Source organism: Cynara cardunculus (genome assembly GCF_001531365.2).
Source record: "Cynara cardunculus var. scolymus isolate 2C chromosome LG 16, CcrdV1, whole genome shotgun sequence".
NCBI lineage: Eukaryota > Viridiplantae > Streptophyta > Magnoliopsida > Asterales > Asteraceae > Cynara > Cynara cardunculus.
Genome location: NC_037543.1, coordinates 18,636,716 through 18,649,583, shown reverse-complemented (window position 1 = coordinate 18,649,583; position 12,868 = coordinate 18,636,716). Strand labels below are relative to the sequence as shown.

Genomic DNA, 12,868 nt, shown 5'->3' with positions numbered 1-12,868 from the left:
TTTTGTCCCGTCCTATCTCATATACCAAATGCAGCCTAAAAGTTCCGTCAAACATGAAATAACGATTTTTGTTTTGTCTTGTAAAACGCACCCTAAAACTCGTGAACCGTATTAATGCTTTAGTAAACCGTAGATACCGAATGAAAATGTGTACGTTAATCTGAATTTTAGAATTTCAGCTCTGGAAAAAGAACAATCGTTAGGATGAATTGGTGTAGTGACCAAATGCATAACGATTTCCTTTTCCCGTCTTCCATCGTCAACTCCCAAGTGAAAAACCCACGTGGTTCATCCAGTCACAATCGCCGCCGGTACACGTCATTTCACGGTAATTCTTCCGTCATAACTTCCGTGCATGGCGGTGGCGACGACTTCCTCTAGCGACAACATCGCACCGGTCTCACAATCGATGGATAAATCACCTACAGCAAACTCATCGTCCGATGATACTGCCGCCATCGAACCTCTGTCGGTGGTAAACGGTAATGGTTCCTCGTCCACCGCTGTCGCAGATCCGGCTGATAACTCTACTCCCTCACCTAGAGCTTCACCTTCCAGACAATTGGAATATCAGGTGTGGTTAAGATTCCTTGTGAAATTTTCGATTGGAAATTGAAGATCAAGTTGACTATATGATTGACTCCTGTGATTTTTTAAATCTCTTAAATTTGTTAATTTGTTTGTTGATTTGTCTCAGCCGTCTTTGAGGAGCGAAGAATATCGACAACTGTTTCGTCTTCCTCCTGAAGAAGTAATTATCTCGACCTTTATCAGACACCATTTTTTTTCTTCATTTTCTTGGGTGTATTTCAGTGATTCTGTTCATGTTTTGCCCTAATAGAGAACAAATACGATAAAGAGGGAAGAAAGAAATCACTTTGCTTTAATTCTAACTTCTTTAAGCTTGTCTGCATGAGGCTTGTACTTGCATGTTTCCACCAAGATCCCAGCTTTACAATTCCATTTTTCTCTAAATTTCGGGGTAAATGGGCTTTAGAATGCGGCATTTCATGATCATGTTTGGAAATTAGGGGTTTCGAATTAAAATATTTTTCATCATCAAATTATTCAGGTAGGATGGAAAGTATGTTAGGATTCTTGGTACTTGTGATCCTGCTACTTGTTGCCATTGTTATTATTGCTTTTCTTGGATGCATCTTACAATACCCACTATAGGATGTCGTAGTAGTAGTACCTGGTTTTATTATTTGAAATTAAAGGTTCAGTAGATCTTTTTAGTAATATTGTATATATGATGACTATAGCCTCCCCATCCATTAGAATTTAGAAGGTGTACGCCTTATTATTCGTATGTTTATCAAGTATTGCAGATTTCCAGGTCCTAAGAGGTCTCTGATTTGTTGCTTGCTCTTTTTTGGGGCTGCATTGGCTTATGAGGAGGCTTTGTGCATTGCAGATAGTGAACTCCAATACAGTTCACAGTTGTTTAGTTTTGGAGACATTAATAGTTGATGTAAAATACAGGTAGAACCTTCCTCTACTGAAATAAACGGGATAGTTTTGACTGAATTAACAGGATAGTTTTATATGTATGTTTTGGTGATGCACTTAGAAACGTTTTTGGATCTTTAGTTCTGTAAATCCTAATATCTATTAGGATATGTAAGGTATTGATGTTTTCGATAGGATAATACTGCTATTATTAGTAGGGGTTTCATGGTTCTTGTTATCTTGTAGACTAGAATAGGTTCTCAATATATGTTGGTGAAGGAGGCAGGGTCAGGGTGCAAATAGAGGGGATTGGGGAGAGAGTTGTGCAGAGGTGTAATGGTGATGGTGAAATCTTCTTTGATTTGAAGTGGTTGGCGGGATATTGTTGGAGGTAAGTAAAAGATGGAAGTTGGTGAGTGTACTTCTGATGCATTGGGTAAGTGGCTTTAGGATTCTCAAATATGTGTTCGAGTCTATTTGTAACATGTAATCAGATTTTTTTTTAAGGAATGGCCTCTGATTGGGGCAAAAGAGATGTTCAGTTACATCTTGTCCAAACTTTTTGATGAGTGTTTGAAACTGAAGTTTGTAAAAGGAGCAGATGTCCCTCCCTTGAAAAAAGGAAATTAAAGAATAAGATGGTGCTAGGTGAGAAGAGAAGGTTACTGAAGTACAACAACACGTTCCATAATGAAAGCGAAGTGCATGGTTGAGCTAATGCTAAGTTTATCCTACCGTCCTTCAGTTTTTTATCCGAAGAAGTTAAATTTGTTGAAATTAGTGGCGACTTTGCAGGTATCAAAGTTTGTCTTACGGTTTTACTGTTTTCAAGAGGATAAGTTTCAAATACTCTACCGACATGTTCCATGCTAACATTTTGCAAACATCTTTGGCTTGATGTGACAAGGACATCATTATGCATGGAATACACTCTAGGGCACTAAACACCAAAAAGCTCATGGGAATCAAACACTAGCTTAAAGACTGATGGCGGGGAAAGTTTATATGGTAGCTTAAACTTGTTAGTAAGTTGTTGAGGTTTATATAAAATAACTAGAAATGAACGATGGGGATAGTGATGTCTACAAGGAAACAAAAACTAGGTTCACGAAAAGTGGAGGGAATACTTTGATAAGTTATTCAACGGAGATTGTCAAAGGAATATTGGAGAACTTGATGGATATGTTGCTAGCACAAATAATAGGTTCGCGTGTAGGACTACAGTTTTTTGGTGAATTATGCTTTATAAAAAGAAAAGTAGGTAAGGCTTAAGATTATTATAGGCTTATAGCTTGGAGATACCTTTGAGGTAGAGGTAAGGTTTGCCTACATCCTACCCTCCCCAGACCTACTCCGTGTGGGATTCCCTGGGTTTGTTTGGTTTGGTTTGGTTTCGATACCTTGGAGTAGTAACTGGTTGTCTAGGTATTTAGTGACATCCTTAAGACAATGGAAATGTATGTTCACTGGATGAAGATAACCTTGGCTCAATCTACAAAATCAGAGCTTCACTTAAAGGTGGAGAAAATGGAAGATGTATGAGAATGAGACTACACCTAGGGTCCACATCAAGTTCTTGTCTCTTAGAATAAGATGAAGATTCATTGTTCATACCCCGTGCCAATAATGTGGTTCTAGTTGGTCGTGCATGGAAAAAACCTAAAGTTGTCGGAGGAACACTTTATATATGACGGGTCTTAGGCTAAATTGAACTATGCCAAGATGAAGTGCTAATAGTGTTGATAGAAAAAAGGAAAACGTGGTGAACATGTTAGGACAAGAACTTTATAACATGGATATCTTTGGGTTGTCAAGCGATAAGGGCATGTTTATGAAGTTTTATAATCACTAGGAGTCTTGTGTGATCATAAGGTCCTATTGAAATTTGAAGGTGAAGGTAAGTTGTAGATGAGGCAACTTAGATTATCATGATTTACGGAGACAACATTGGCCATATAGCATGTACAAAAGATGACTATATCCAAAATGAGAATGAGAAGGTGCATGCACATATATAGAAGGATGTTTGTGTGGGTGGAAATAACTAAAAGAGATTTGAATGACTGTTTACACATCTAAAGAATTGGCTTTGGATGGGAGTGGAGGAGGATCCTATTCATGTCTTTGAGCCTTGATTGTTTCACCTAGCTTTTGTAATCTTTATAGGATTCATTTTTAGCCTACTCAAAACTAGTGTTAGATGCAAAGGTTTGTTTTTGTTGTTATTGTAGATTGTCAGGAACAGGCTTCACTAGAATATGTTGTTGATGCTGTTTTCAAAAACATCCATGTATCATCACGTTTGTGCTGCCAGTGTCTATGTAGCCTTTCACTTCGTCGTTAAACAGTGTGGCCTAAGAGCCCCTTATGACCCATTCTTCCATCAAACATGTAGAGGAAGGTAATGCCTTTTCTAATTGATTTGTAAAACGTGATGTGCTTTATGTTGACTGTAGCAATGGTCTGAAGTGTATGTTGATTAAAACTTGGATTTACTTGCTATTCTCTTCCTTTGTCGTATTCTTTGTATCGATCTTGAACATTTTGGCCCCATTTAATGGGGTTCTGGTTGATGAACGCTTTACCTGTGTCTAAGCATATGCCGCATTGTTGTTGGCCTAGCATGTAAGAACTTTTGGAGTAGGTTCACTCTCTTATTTATCTCTAAACTTTAAAATGCATAGTCTTTTCGCCATCTTTCTTTAACTTCTTTTTTTATTAATGTTAGGTCCTTGTTCAAGATTTCAATTGTGCATTGCAAGAGAATTTCATCCTTCAGGTTTGATTGGTCCCCTTTCATGTTAAATGTCGAGTTTCTAAATATTGTTCTTATCTTGATGTTCACTCCCATCATTCTATAATTTATTGCATGCATTGAGTTACCATGCAGCTTCTGCTATTTTTCGCTACTTTTTGGTAATAAATGATGACATATCAGCATATGTATGCTTATCACCATCAAGTGATGGCTTGAATGGTATCCGGGGCAGTTCCCTTGGTCATATACCTTGAAATTGCTATTTCAGATATCCCTTCCCCCTTCCCATTTTAAAAAACTTGCATGTATGTTAACATTTTTTTTGTTTCAATACTCTGTGTTGTAGGGTCATATGTACCTGTTCATTCGTCACATATGCTTTTACTCAAACCTATTTGGATTTGAGACAAAGGTATTTTTTTAAACTCAGGTTTGCTGTTTCCTTAATTTAGTTTTCATTGCATTGTATTACGGTTGGTCTGGATATGAAAATGTTGTTTTCGCTATCTTAATATTTACTTTTTCATCTAGTTTATTTCTGGTGTTTGTCCGTTTTTTCGGCCCTTGAGGAGTGCCATACTATCACTCAATTGAAGTATGTCTACATCTCAAGAATAATCAATTGTGTATGCTTATGCATGTAATTCAACTTACCTACCAAGTCACTAATCCATTGGGTAATTGCAAATGTAAGGGTGTTGTTCGTGAAAATGGAAATAACTACCCATACAGGGGGCAATTGTAATTTAAATGCATTCGTTTTGGGGCCTTGGGGGTCATTTGTGCCATGCACGATTGCTTGGTGCGGGTACATAGAAGTAAGTGTTTTACCGTATGATCCTTTCTTTCTTCTCGTGGTCAGCTAAATGTAACCAACATTCGCAGCCACATTTAGCCGTGGTGTACATACTGAGCGACATATGTTCTTCTTACTTGTCATCGAGACCCAAATGCTCCACCAGAGCCTCTATCTTTTAGTTGGTGCATCCAAACTACAATTGAAATAATGGGGGCTAGTTATGAGGTAACACTGTCATTTATGAGCCCGTCAAGTCTCCCACCAAACTCCAGAAAGGAGATATTATGGGCAACTGACCAAAATCTTTAATGCAACACAAACCAGATTAAATAGTGTCCTAAATTGGCAACTTTAATAAGCAGCTCAGAATGGGAAGTGGACTGTTTGTCACTGAGATCAAGCATGAAAACCGGCCTAGCCTATGTTGGCTGGAATGATACCTGATCTGGAGGTTTGAGGATTTTAAGTGTAGGATCTAACATATATGTCCTTCACTGCTATCTTGGGATTGCGATTGCACTTGGAATGTTACTTTACATGTGGTTTTTATCTGTTTCTGCCCTTCTGGGACCATTGGTGAAATAACCATCACACCCCTGTATCATTTCTTCAAGTCATTGCACTGGGGTTGTTATTTCAGTGTGCCATCAAATAAAGCACTTCCATAAAGCATTAACTTTGCTGCTGATGTACCTAAACAATTAATCACTTGCAGTAGTAAATAACCTTCTCACTCTTTATCATTTACTATTAAGTTTGGTTATCCTATTTGCTATCTTGAATCTCTACGTCAAACCAATAACTCATTCACCATCCACCGATGACAGTAGCACATCATATTTTTTAACCCCTGTAAGAAACATCAAGATTGTGTGAAAACCTAAATTGATCATTTTTTCGTTTGGTACTCAAATGTGATTAGTCCGTCTTCCTCTATTTCTCATTAGCTACTCAGTTGTATACCGAGTGCATGTGCAGTAGAAGTGAAGAAAGAGAAGGACGGAGTTGAGTATCTTCTTTGAATGTGTGATGAGGTGAGGTGCTGTTTTGGAGCAGCTGTAAAAGTTCTAATGAGGGTTGACAACGGCACTGCTATGCTGGTTGGTCTTATTATTAAATAATTTGAAGTTTGTGCATGCTAAATGCCCGGGATGAGTACAGGTGACGCAGTGTAGGTGATGCCCGAGAGACTGCTGGAATAGCACACTGAACAGGATCATTTGAATGAATAGTTGAGTGCAAGAGCTAGGACAAACTAATGGAGAGAGGACAAAGGCTGCTTAAAGCACCCGGTATTCTCTAGAGAAAATTTGTGCCGATGAGCTGTGAAATTGGTAATTTGAATACTCGAAAATGAATAATCATATTTGGTGTTCATAAAGCATGACTAAAGATGGGCCAGGCATATGAGTCTTCTATTAAGCTGATTACTCTGGCATGTGGTATGATCTGGTATGTTGATGCCACAATATCTCTTTTTCTCATATTGAGGTCACACCTGCAAGAAGCAGATAACAAAACATCCACCCAGTACAAAAGCTCTTAATGAACCCATCAAGGGAACTGCCTTGTTTGATCCGTAGGCCCGACAATGTTCTCATTGGGGTACCATAGTTGCAGATGCAGTTAGATATATCAAAGGAGGATATATGCTAGATTGTCATGGTGGTGTTGCTTTGTTAACCCTTAAAAAGGGTATAAAGCTAGAAAAAAGACGCTGACTTACAATTGACATTGATTCCTAGCATAAGAGAAATTATGGTTGGTCTACCGGATGGAGAGTATTAGTTGGTGGTGCTGGAGGGGTCCCATTGGTTGTTGGTGCTGGTATAGTTTGGGGTAGTATTATGGTGTACTTAGAATTCTCTCGTTGATAGATGCTTGTTTTGGTTTTGAGCATTAGGTCACATCATTAAGATCTTGGCGATGATCCTTAGTGTGGTATACACAGCTTTTATCTTTTGGGGTTTGTTTCTTGCTTGAAAATGGGATTTGCTTCCTTGTTTCTGTTTCTTCTTTTTCTTGGCAAGTCCATACCAGAGGTTCACCCTTTTGTTTTGACATGCATTTTCATGAAAGGTCTTTAAGGACAACTTATGAAATTGCGCCTTCTGTTTTGGGGTTTTAATCAAATTTTCATCAACTGTATTGAGATGTTGCAAGCATTCTCAATAACGTGGGAATTTATGTAAACATGCTTTTGAGCATCAAAAGAGTTTGTATACTTCTATACTGTTTACTCTGGAAGAAAATCTTGAGTCTCCAGATATCACTTCTCTTGTAAGTTCATTAGTTACAAGAGCTCTCCAATGTGAGATCAAGGAATGGCTTTTATTTTACCATTACCACTATTGGTCTCAATGTTTTCTTTGAATACGTAGGAAACCACACCCGAGGGGTGAAACTTTCCCTCCCTATTAATTCAACAAGTGTGGAATTTCAATTTAGTAACTTTAGGTATCCTAAGCAAGTCTTGAATAGCTGAGCAAGCCAATCTGGGTTTATATTGTTGCTGTTAATTTATAGCTGATAGTGAAAGTTTTTCTGAAGTGATCCTAAGTTTGTACTTGGGAGAGCTAACAAAAACAACTATGAGAGCTTATAGCATAGACTGAAAACTGCTTTCCTGTAAGATTATTATTACCTCCATCATTTTTGTAACTGTATCAATTTGCTCCTGCTGCTATTATGCTGGGGTTTTCTCKTCTTAAGAGCTATAATTTGAAACTGGTGATGAACTAATTTTGGTTGATGTATACCTACAAGCTTGCACTTTAAATTATTTTAGGGGGGGGGGGGGAGTGAGTCATTTTGTTAGATATGTAAATAACTTTATGAAATCAGCTATCTTTCTTCGTTATGACTCACTTTCCTACTTCATGATGTTAATTAATTGGAATGTTGGTTATTGATTTGCAGAAAATAATTCCTTTTGATGAAGTTACCTTGGTCAAAAGGGCAAAGACTGCAGGAATATTCCCTACTGCCATAGAATTAGTAGCTTCAGATAAAAAGGTATTGTTAATCTTTCTCTACTGTTTATGTTAATAGAAGCAATGTGACTTTGTATTGTTAGGGCTCTTTCTGGAAAAATAACATAAGCTACATTTCTGCTTTTGTGTAGAGATTTGGTTTTGACATCTTAGCTTGCCTTTATTCTGCAGTACTTTTTTACGTCGTTCTTATCGCGTGATGAGGCCTTTAAGCTTATTAACGATGGTTGGTTGGAACATGGGAATGGAAATAAAGCTATCTCCGACCAGCAGGTTCATACATCTTTAACACAGCTTACGAATGGTGATAAATTGATAATTGTATTTGATACATTTTGGTTCTCACTACTGCTTATCTTCATCCTCTTGCTTGTAAAAGATTATGTTTAGTTTTGGATCTTGAAGGACTTGTCAGTTCAAACTGTTCCTGTTTTTTCTTTATCTTCAATTTATTGTTTTTCTTCAATATGTCCGCAATGTGGTGCACTAGACAGCTTTTTGGTCCCTGTCAAGCTCATTAATTTACTGACAGTGAGTGTCAGATGAATAATGTTGATTTTTGAGTGCCAAGTGGGTTGCATTTAAAGTTGTATAAAAACTATCTTCTTTCAAGCTAAAATCTTGCCATAAAATCAAGCTACAAGAATATGATAAGAAAAACATCCCCCAGTTACCCAACGAATAATATTTAAATCAAATTTGGGATTGATAAGTGTTGGGTTGAACTTCCAAAATAACAAGTGGACTTTTTCCTGAGACAGAGAGAGTATTAAGCCAACTGTTTGTCTTGTGCAACTTCAATGCAAGGCAGTGAAGTTATTGTTTTAGATGCCATGTTTAGTCCATATAAATAGATTAGTTTCTGTAAATGAAATATTCTTTTATGTCAGCGCATGTTCTCTCCATATTAGGAAAAATTAATATTTACTGAAGCTGGTGAATCTCCTTCCTTATTTTATTGATTGCAGGACTCAAGATCTGAGTTGATTGATGAAGAGCCTGAAATTGTTGTGGCTGAAGATTCAGATGAAGCCAGACCACTTGGGGATAATCTAGAAACCACAAACAGGTATGTTCCTGAAAAGGAACAATGATTTTTTTTTCCATTTAATAGTTATGATTGGCTGACCACGTGTGAACAGAAACACCAGTGACTATGTATCAGAAGATCCCAACGCTTCACTTGACATTGAAGCTGAAGTGTCATTGACGTCTTCCAGCGTGCAAGATGCTGTACAGGATACCGTTGTTCAAAATACTGATTGTTCATCTTCTGGGAAATCTTTGGCATGGGAGATTCAGGATGCTGATGCACCAGAGGGTTAGTTCTTTATGGATGTTTTACGAGTTATGCTTGTCAACAATTAAAGTCTCTGAGATTAGGCATGTTTATGATACTTCATTTTTTAGGTGTGCACAAAGTTCAACTTTAGAAATTTTTTGGTTATCAAATTGTTCATTAGTAGATACCTGTTCAACTTTATGGTCAATCTTTAATGCTAGAATAGTATTAATAACAACCAACCTCCAGAATTCCTTTAATTCAGTGATCTACCAGGAGAACGATCAGAAACCCTATTTAATAGTGTAAGTTTAAGTTGTTGGGTTTTCTCCTAGAATCTGCCGTGGATGTTACGCATATTAGAAACTATAAATTTGTCCCATTAAATTATGTTATTATGATGTAGTCTGTACTTGGTGGTTTTTGACTGTTTGCAAATTTGCATCCTTGAAGAGTGGAAGGAGCCACATAAATTTCTTGTGTTTTCTCTATACATTTACGTCCATCAATGGAAGTTCATATTGTTTTTCAATGAATACTGTATCATGTCTCTGATCATAGTGCATATTATTTGGAAATCTGTCCCTATATTTCCACCGCCACAAAGAAGGTAATCCTTTGGTCCAAGTATACTATCTAACCTTTCAATATAATCTCTTTTTGTCTGTGCAGTCCCTGAGGGCTATACACTGGCTGCAGAATCTCCATTTCCGGTAGTATTTTTGGCTTTTAAGAATAATGGCTACAATTTCTCATGTTTGCGTGCACTAGAAAAATGTCTGATTACTTGTATACGTTATGCAGATAAAGGTGGATGAGTTCTTTCGTCTCTTTTACTCAGATGATGCCCTCCCTTTTCTTGAATCATATCACAAAAAATGTGGAGATAAAGGTGCCTGGGGGTGGATATCATGAAATTGATATTAACATTATTGTGAAACTTACAATGGATTTACTTCTATTTCTTATTTTCTCTCCAGATCTCAAGTGTACGTCATGGAAACCCCATGACCAACTTGGTTATGCTCGTGAAGTATCGTTTCAGCATCCAATCAAAATTTATTTTGGTATGAGTTGTCATAGTAGTATGTGTAATTGGCTTGTATTTCTGTACCGTTATTAAGCTTTTATTGTTGCAGTTTTAATGTTCTATCTTTTGTTTAGGTGCAAGATTCGGTTCTTGCAACGAAGTACAGAACTTTCGAGTTTACAGAAACAGGTAAACTACATTTCTCAGGAGGGTGATTCTTCCAAATATGGATTGAATTTTTGTTCAATGCTCTTCTTCTGTTAATTTTAGTACTTGGAACAAATTTAATGTTCTTGGCACTACTGTGATCTTGTCGATATCAAAACAAAACATGGTTACCTTTAATAAGTTCTTTTAAACATCATGCAGAGAAAAATTCCAGTTTCAAGTTGATGATCATTAATCTGATATGACTCTATTATTGCATCTTTTATGTAAACTACTCAAAGGCTGTGTGGATTACACTTGTCTGTTGCCTGACATTTTTATTTACGGTTTTGTCCATCATGTTAATTGTTTTCCAACTTCGGTTTGTGCTAGTCATTTGGTTCTGAAGACATCACAAGTGATCAATGATGTACCCTATGGAGACTACTTTGCCGTGGAGGTATGAGTTACATATATCATATATTTGATCTAAATAGATCTGATGCTCTGAATTTTGATTAGTAGTTTCTTAGACATATGCTTGTATGATGACCCAGTATTGTTATGCAAAAGTAAAAGAAGTGCAATCCTTTGGCTTTGATGCTTATACGTCGACTGGATCGAAATTTGATGCTACTCAATTTTAGTGTGGTTGAAAGCTCAATATACTTTTTTCTGAGTGCAGTGATCATTGACATAGCCCTGTCTTGAACGCAAACCTATGTTTCTTGGTTCATTTAAACCTTATAGTTGAAGTGCGCCTGCCACATTGATATATGATCCACTGATAAGTCACTTGATCCTGAGAAATTGTGAAGATTTGTCGTTTTTGTTGTTAATAATCTTATTTCTTTTTATTACCATTACTTATTATTGGCAAAGTGAGGGAACAAAGTCAGTAGTTGCTGCATTGGATGTTTGGTAAAAGAAACTATTAGTTTAAGTGGTGGAGGAGGTTTTAGGGTCTACGTGTGATGAAGAGTGAGGTAAACGTTTATGTCTCTAGGTCTCTATACTTCTTATTTGTTCCGTCCCATGACATCAGATCAAAATGTCACAATTGGAATTTTCTCAAGTTTTAGCTGAGTTAATGACTGGATAGTAACAATGAGGTAGCATAGCTAAGAAAAGGAACATAAACCAAGGGCCTGCTTGTTAGCAGCTTAATGGGACTCACAGCTTATTTGGTCAGCTATACATGACTGTTTGGTAGTGGCTAAGCTTCTAGGGGAGCTATATGCAGAAAACCAAGTTTTTTCCGAACAGACCCTGCCAATTAAAAACACGCTCCTTCCGTCTATGAAAAAACCCTCCCAATCTATAGAGACCGATTAATCCACAGAGACAACTTCATCTATACAGGACTTAATGGAAAAACAACCAAACTGCCCCCAAGACTTTATCTCAAGTTATTAGATGCTTTTTTAGTATTGTCTTTTTGGCTCTATGAAGTACTCAAATTTGGCACTAATACAGCGAATCAGGCATTCTTGAAGAATCCTGTATGATTGTATTCTTCTTCAAGCTGCTAATGGAGTGGAGTTCCTTGTGTTGTCACTTTTGAGTTTCTTTTGCCATTGTTTCTTTTCTAATAAATACTTCGCTGTAGAGCCTACGCTTGCAGGACATTCTTCTTTTACGTACAGAGAACTGTATACCACATGTTATATGGATGTTTAAGTAAGATGGAATTTGATTATTTTTCTTTGATACTAATACAGGGGCTATGGGATGTGGTAGCGGATGCAAATGATGGTTGCACATTAAGGGTATACGTCAATGTTGCATTCTCCAAGAAAACCATGTGGAAAGGTTTACATGCTTATTTTACTTAGTCTGTTCTTGTTATTGTTTCATCGTGAAAACTACAGTTGAACACCACCCACTAGACTCGTCTTGAGTGCCACTTCTTGAGTTGATAAAAACTTGATTTTGTATCTAACAAAAACAATAAAAATCCAAAGCTTGAATTAGTTTGCATGGTTTTAGGATCAGATTCCTGGTAAGTCGCTGTCTGAACATAATCTTTGTTATGGCTGACCACAGTTACTCCTTAGATGGCTTAAAGTATCTCTTTTTTTTATATAGAGAGATCTGGCATGTGAATCTAGGAAGACCACACGTTAGAAAACCATAATGCTCGATTATACTTTGCAACCGGCAAAAGGAGATGTTATGAAGGAAAGGTTCATCTTTTGATTTAAGATAACCTCCTTCCTACTGTTTTAGGGGTCGTTATGGATCCATAGTTTGAAGAAGGGAAAATTGCACCAAAATGGAACCAACTTTCACCTAATTCCTATTTTAGGGAACCAACTTTCAAAATCGTCTTTTGGGGAACCAACTTGCACCTGATTTCTATTTTGAGGAACCAACTTTCAAAATCGTCATTTTGGGGAACCAACTT

General features: G+C 37.1%; 1 protein-coding gene across 1 annotated transcript in view; it reads left to right on the top strand.

Annotated features, from left to right (window-relative positions):
* Positions 1–245: 245 nt before the first annotated feature.
* The window catches only part of LOC112529319 (protein VASCULAR ASSOCIATED DEATH 1, chloroplastic), a 15,053-nt gene continuing 2,430 nt past the window's right edge, over positions 246–12,868 (top strand). Inside the window, exons 1-14 of the mRNA XM_025140544.1 lie at positions 246–574; positions 698–751; positions 4,181–4,231; positions 4,557–4,622; positions 7,929–8,024; positions 8,174–8,275; positions 8,971–9,071; positions 9,145–9,323; positions 9,957–9,997; positions 10,089–10,176; positions 10,265–10,351; positions 10,449–10,503; positions 10,855–10,921; positions 12,183–12,273. Of these exons, the coding sequence (XP_024996312.1) occupies positions 356–574; positions 698–751; positions 4,181–4,231; positions 4,557–4,622; positions 7,929–8,024; positions 8,174–8,275; positions 8,971–9,071; positions 9,145–9,323; positions 9,957–9,997; positions 10,089–10,176; positions 10,265–10,351; positions 10,449–10,503; positions 10,855–10,921; positions 12,183–12,273 (1,297 nt within the window). The 5' untranslated portion in view covers positions 246–355. The remainder of the gene's footprint in view (positions 575–697; positions 752–4,180; positions 4,232–4,556; positions 4,623–7,928; positions 8,025–8,173; positions 8,276–8,970; positions 9,072–9,144; positions 9,324–9,956; positions 9,998–10,088; positions 10,177–10,264; positions 10,352–10,448; positions 10,504–10,854; positions 10,922–12,182; positions 12,274–12,868) is intronic.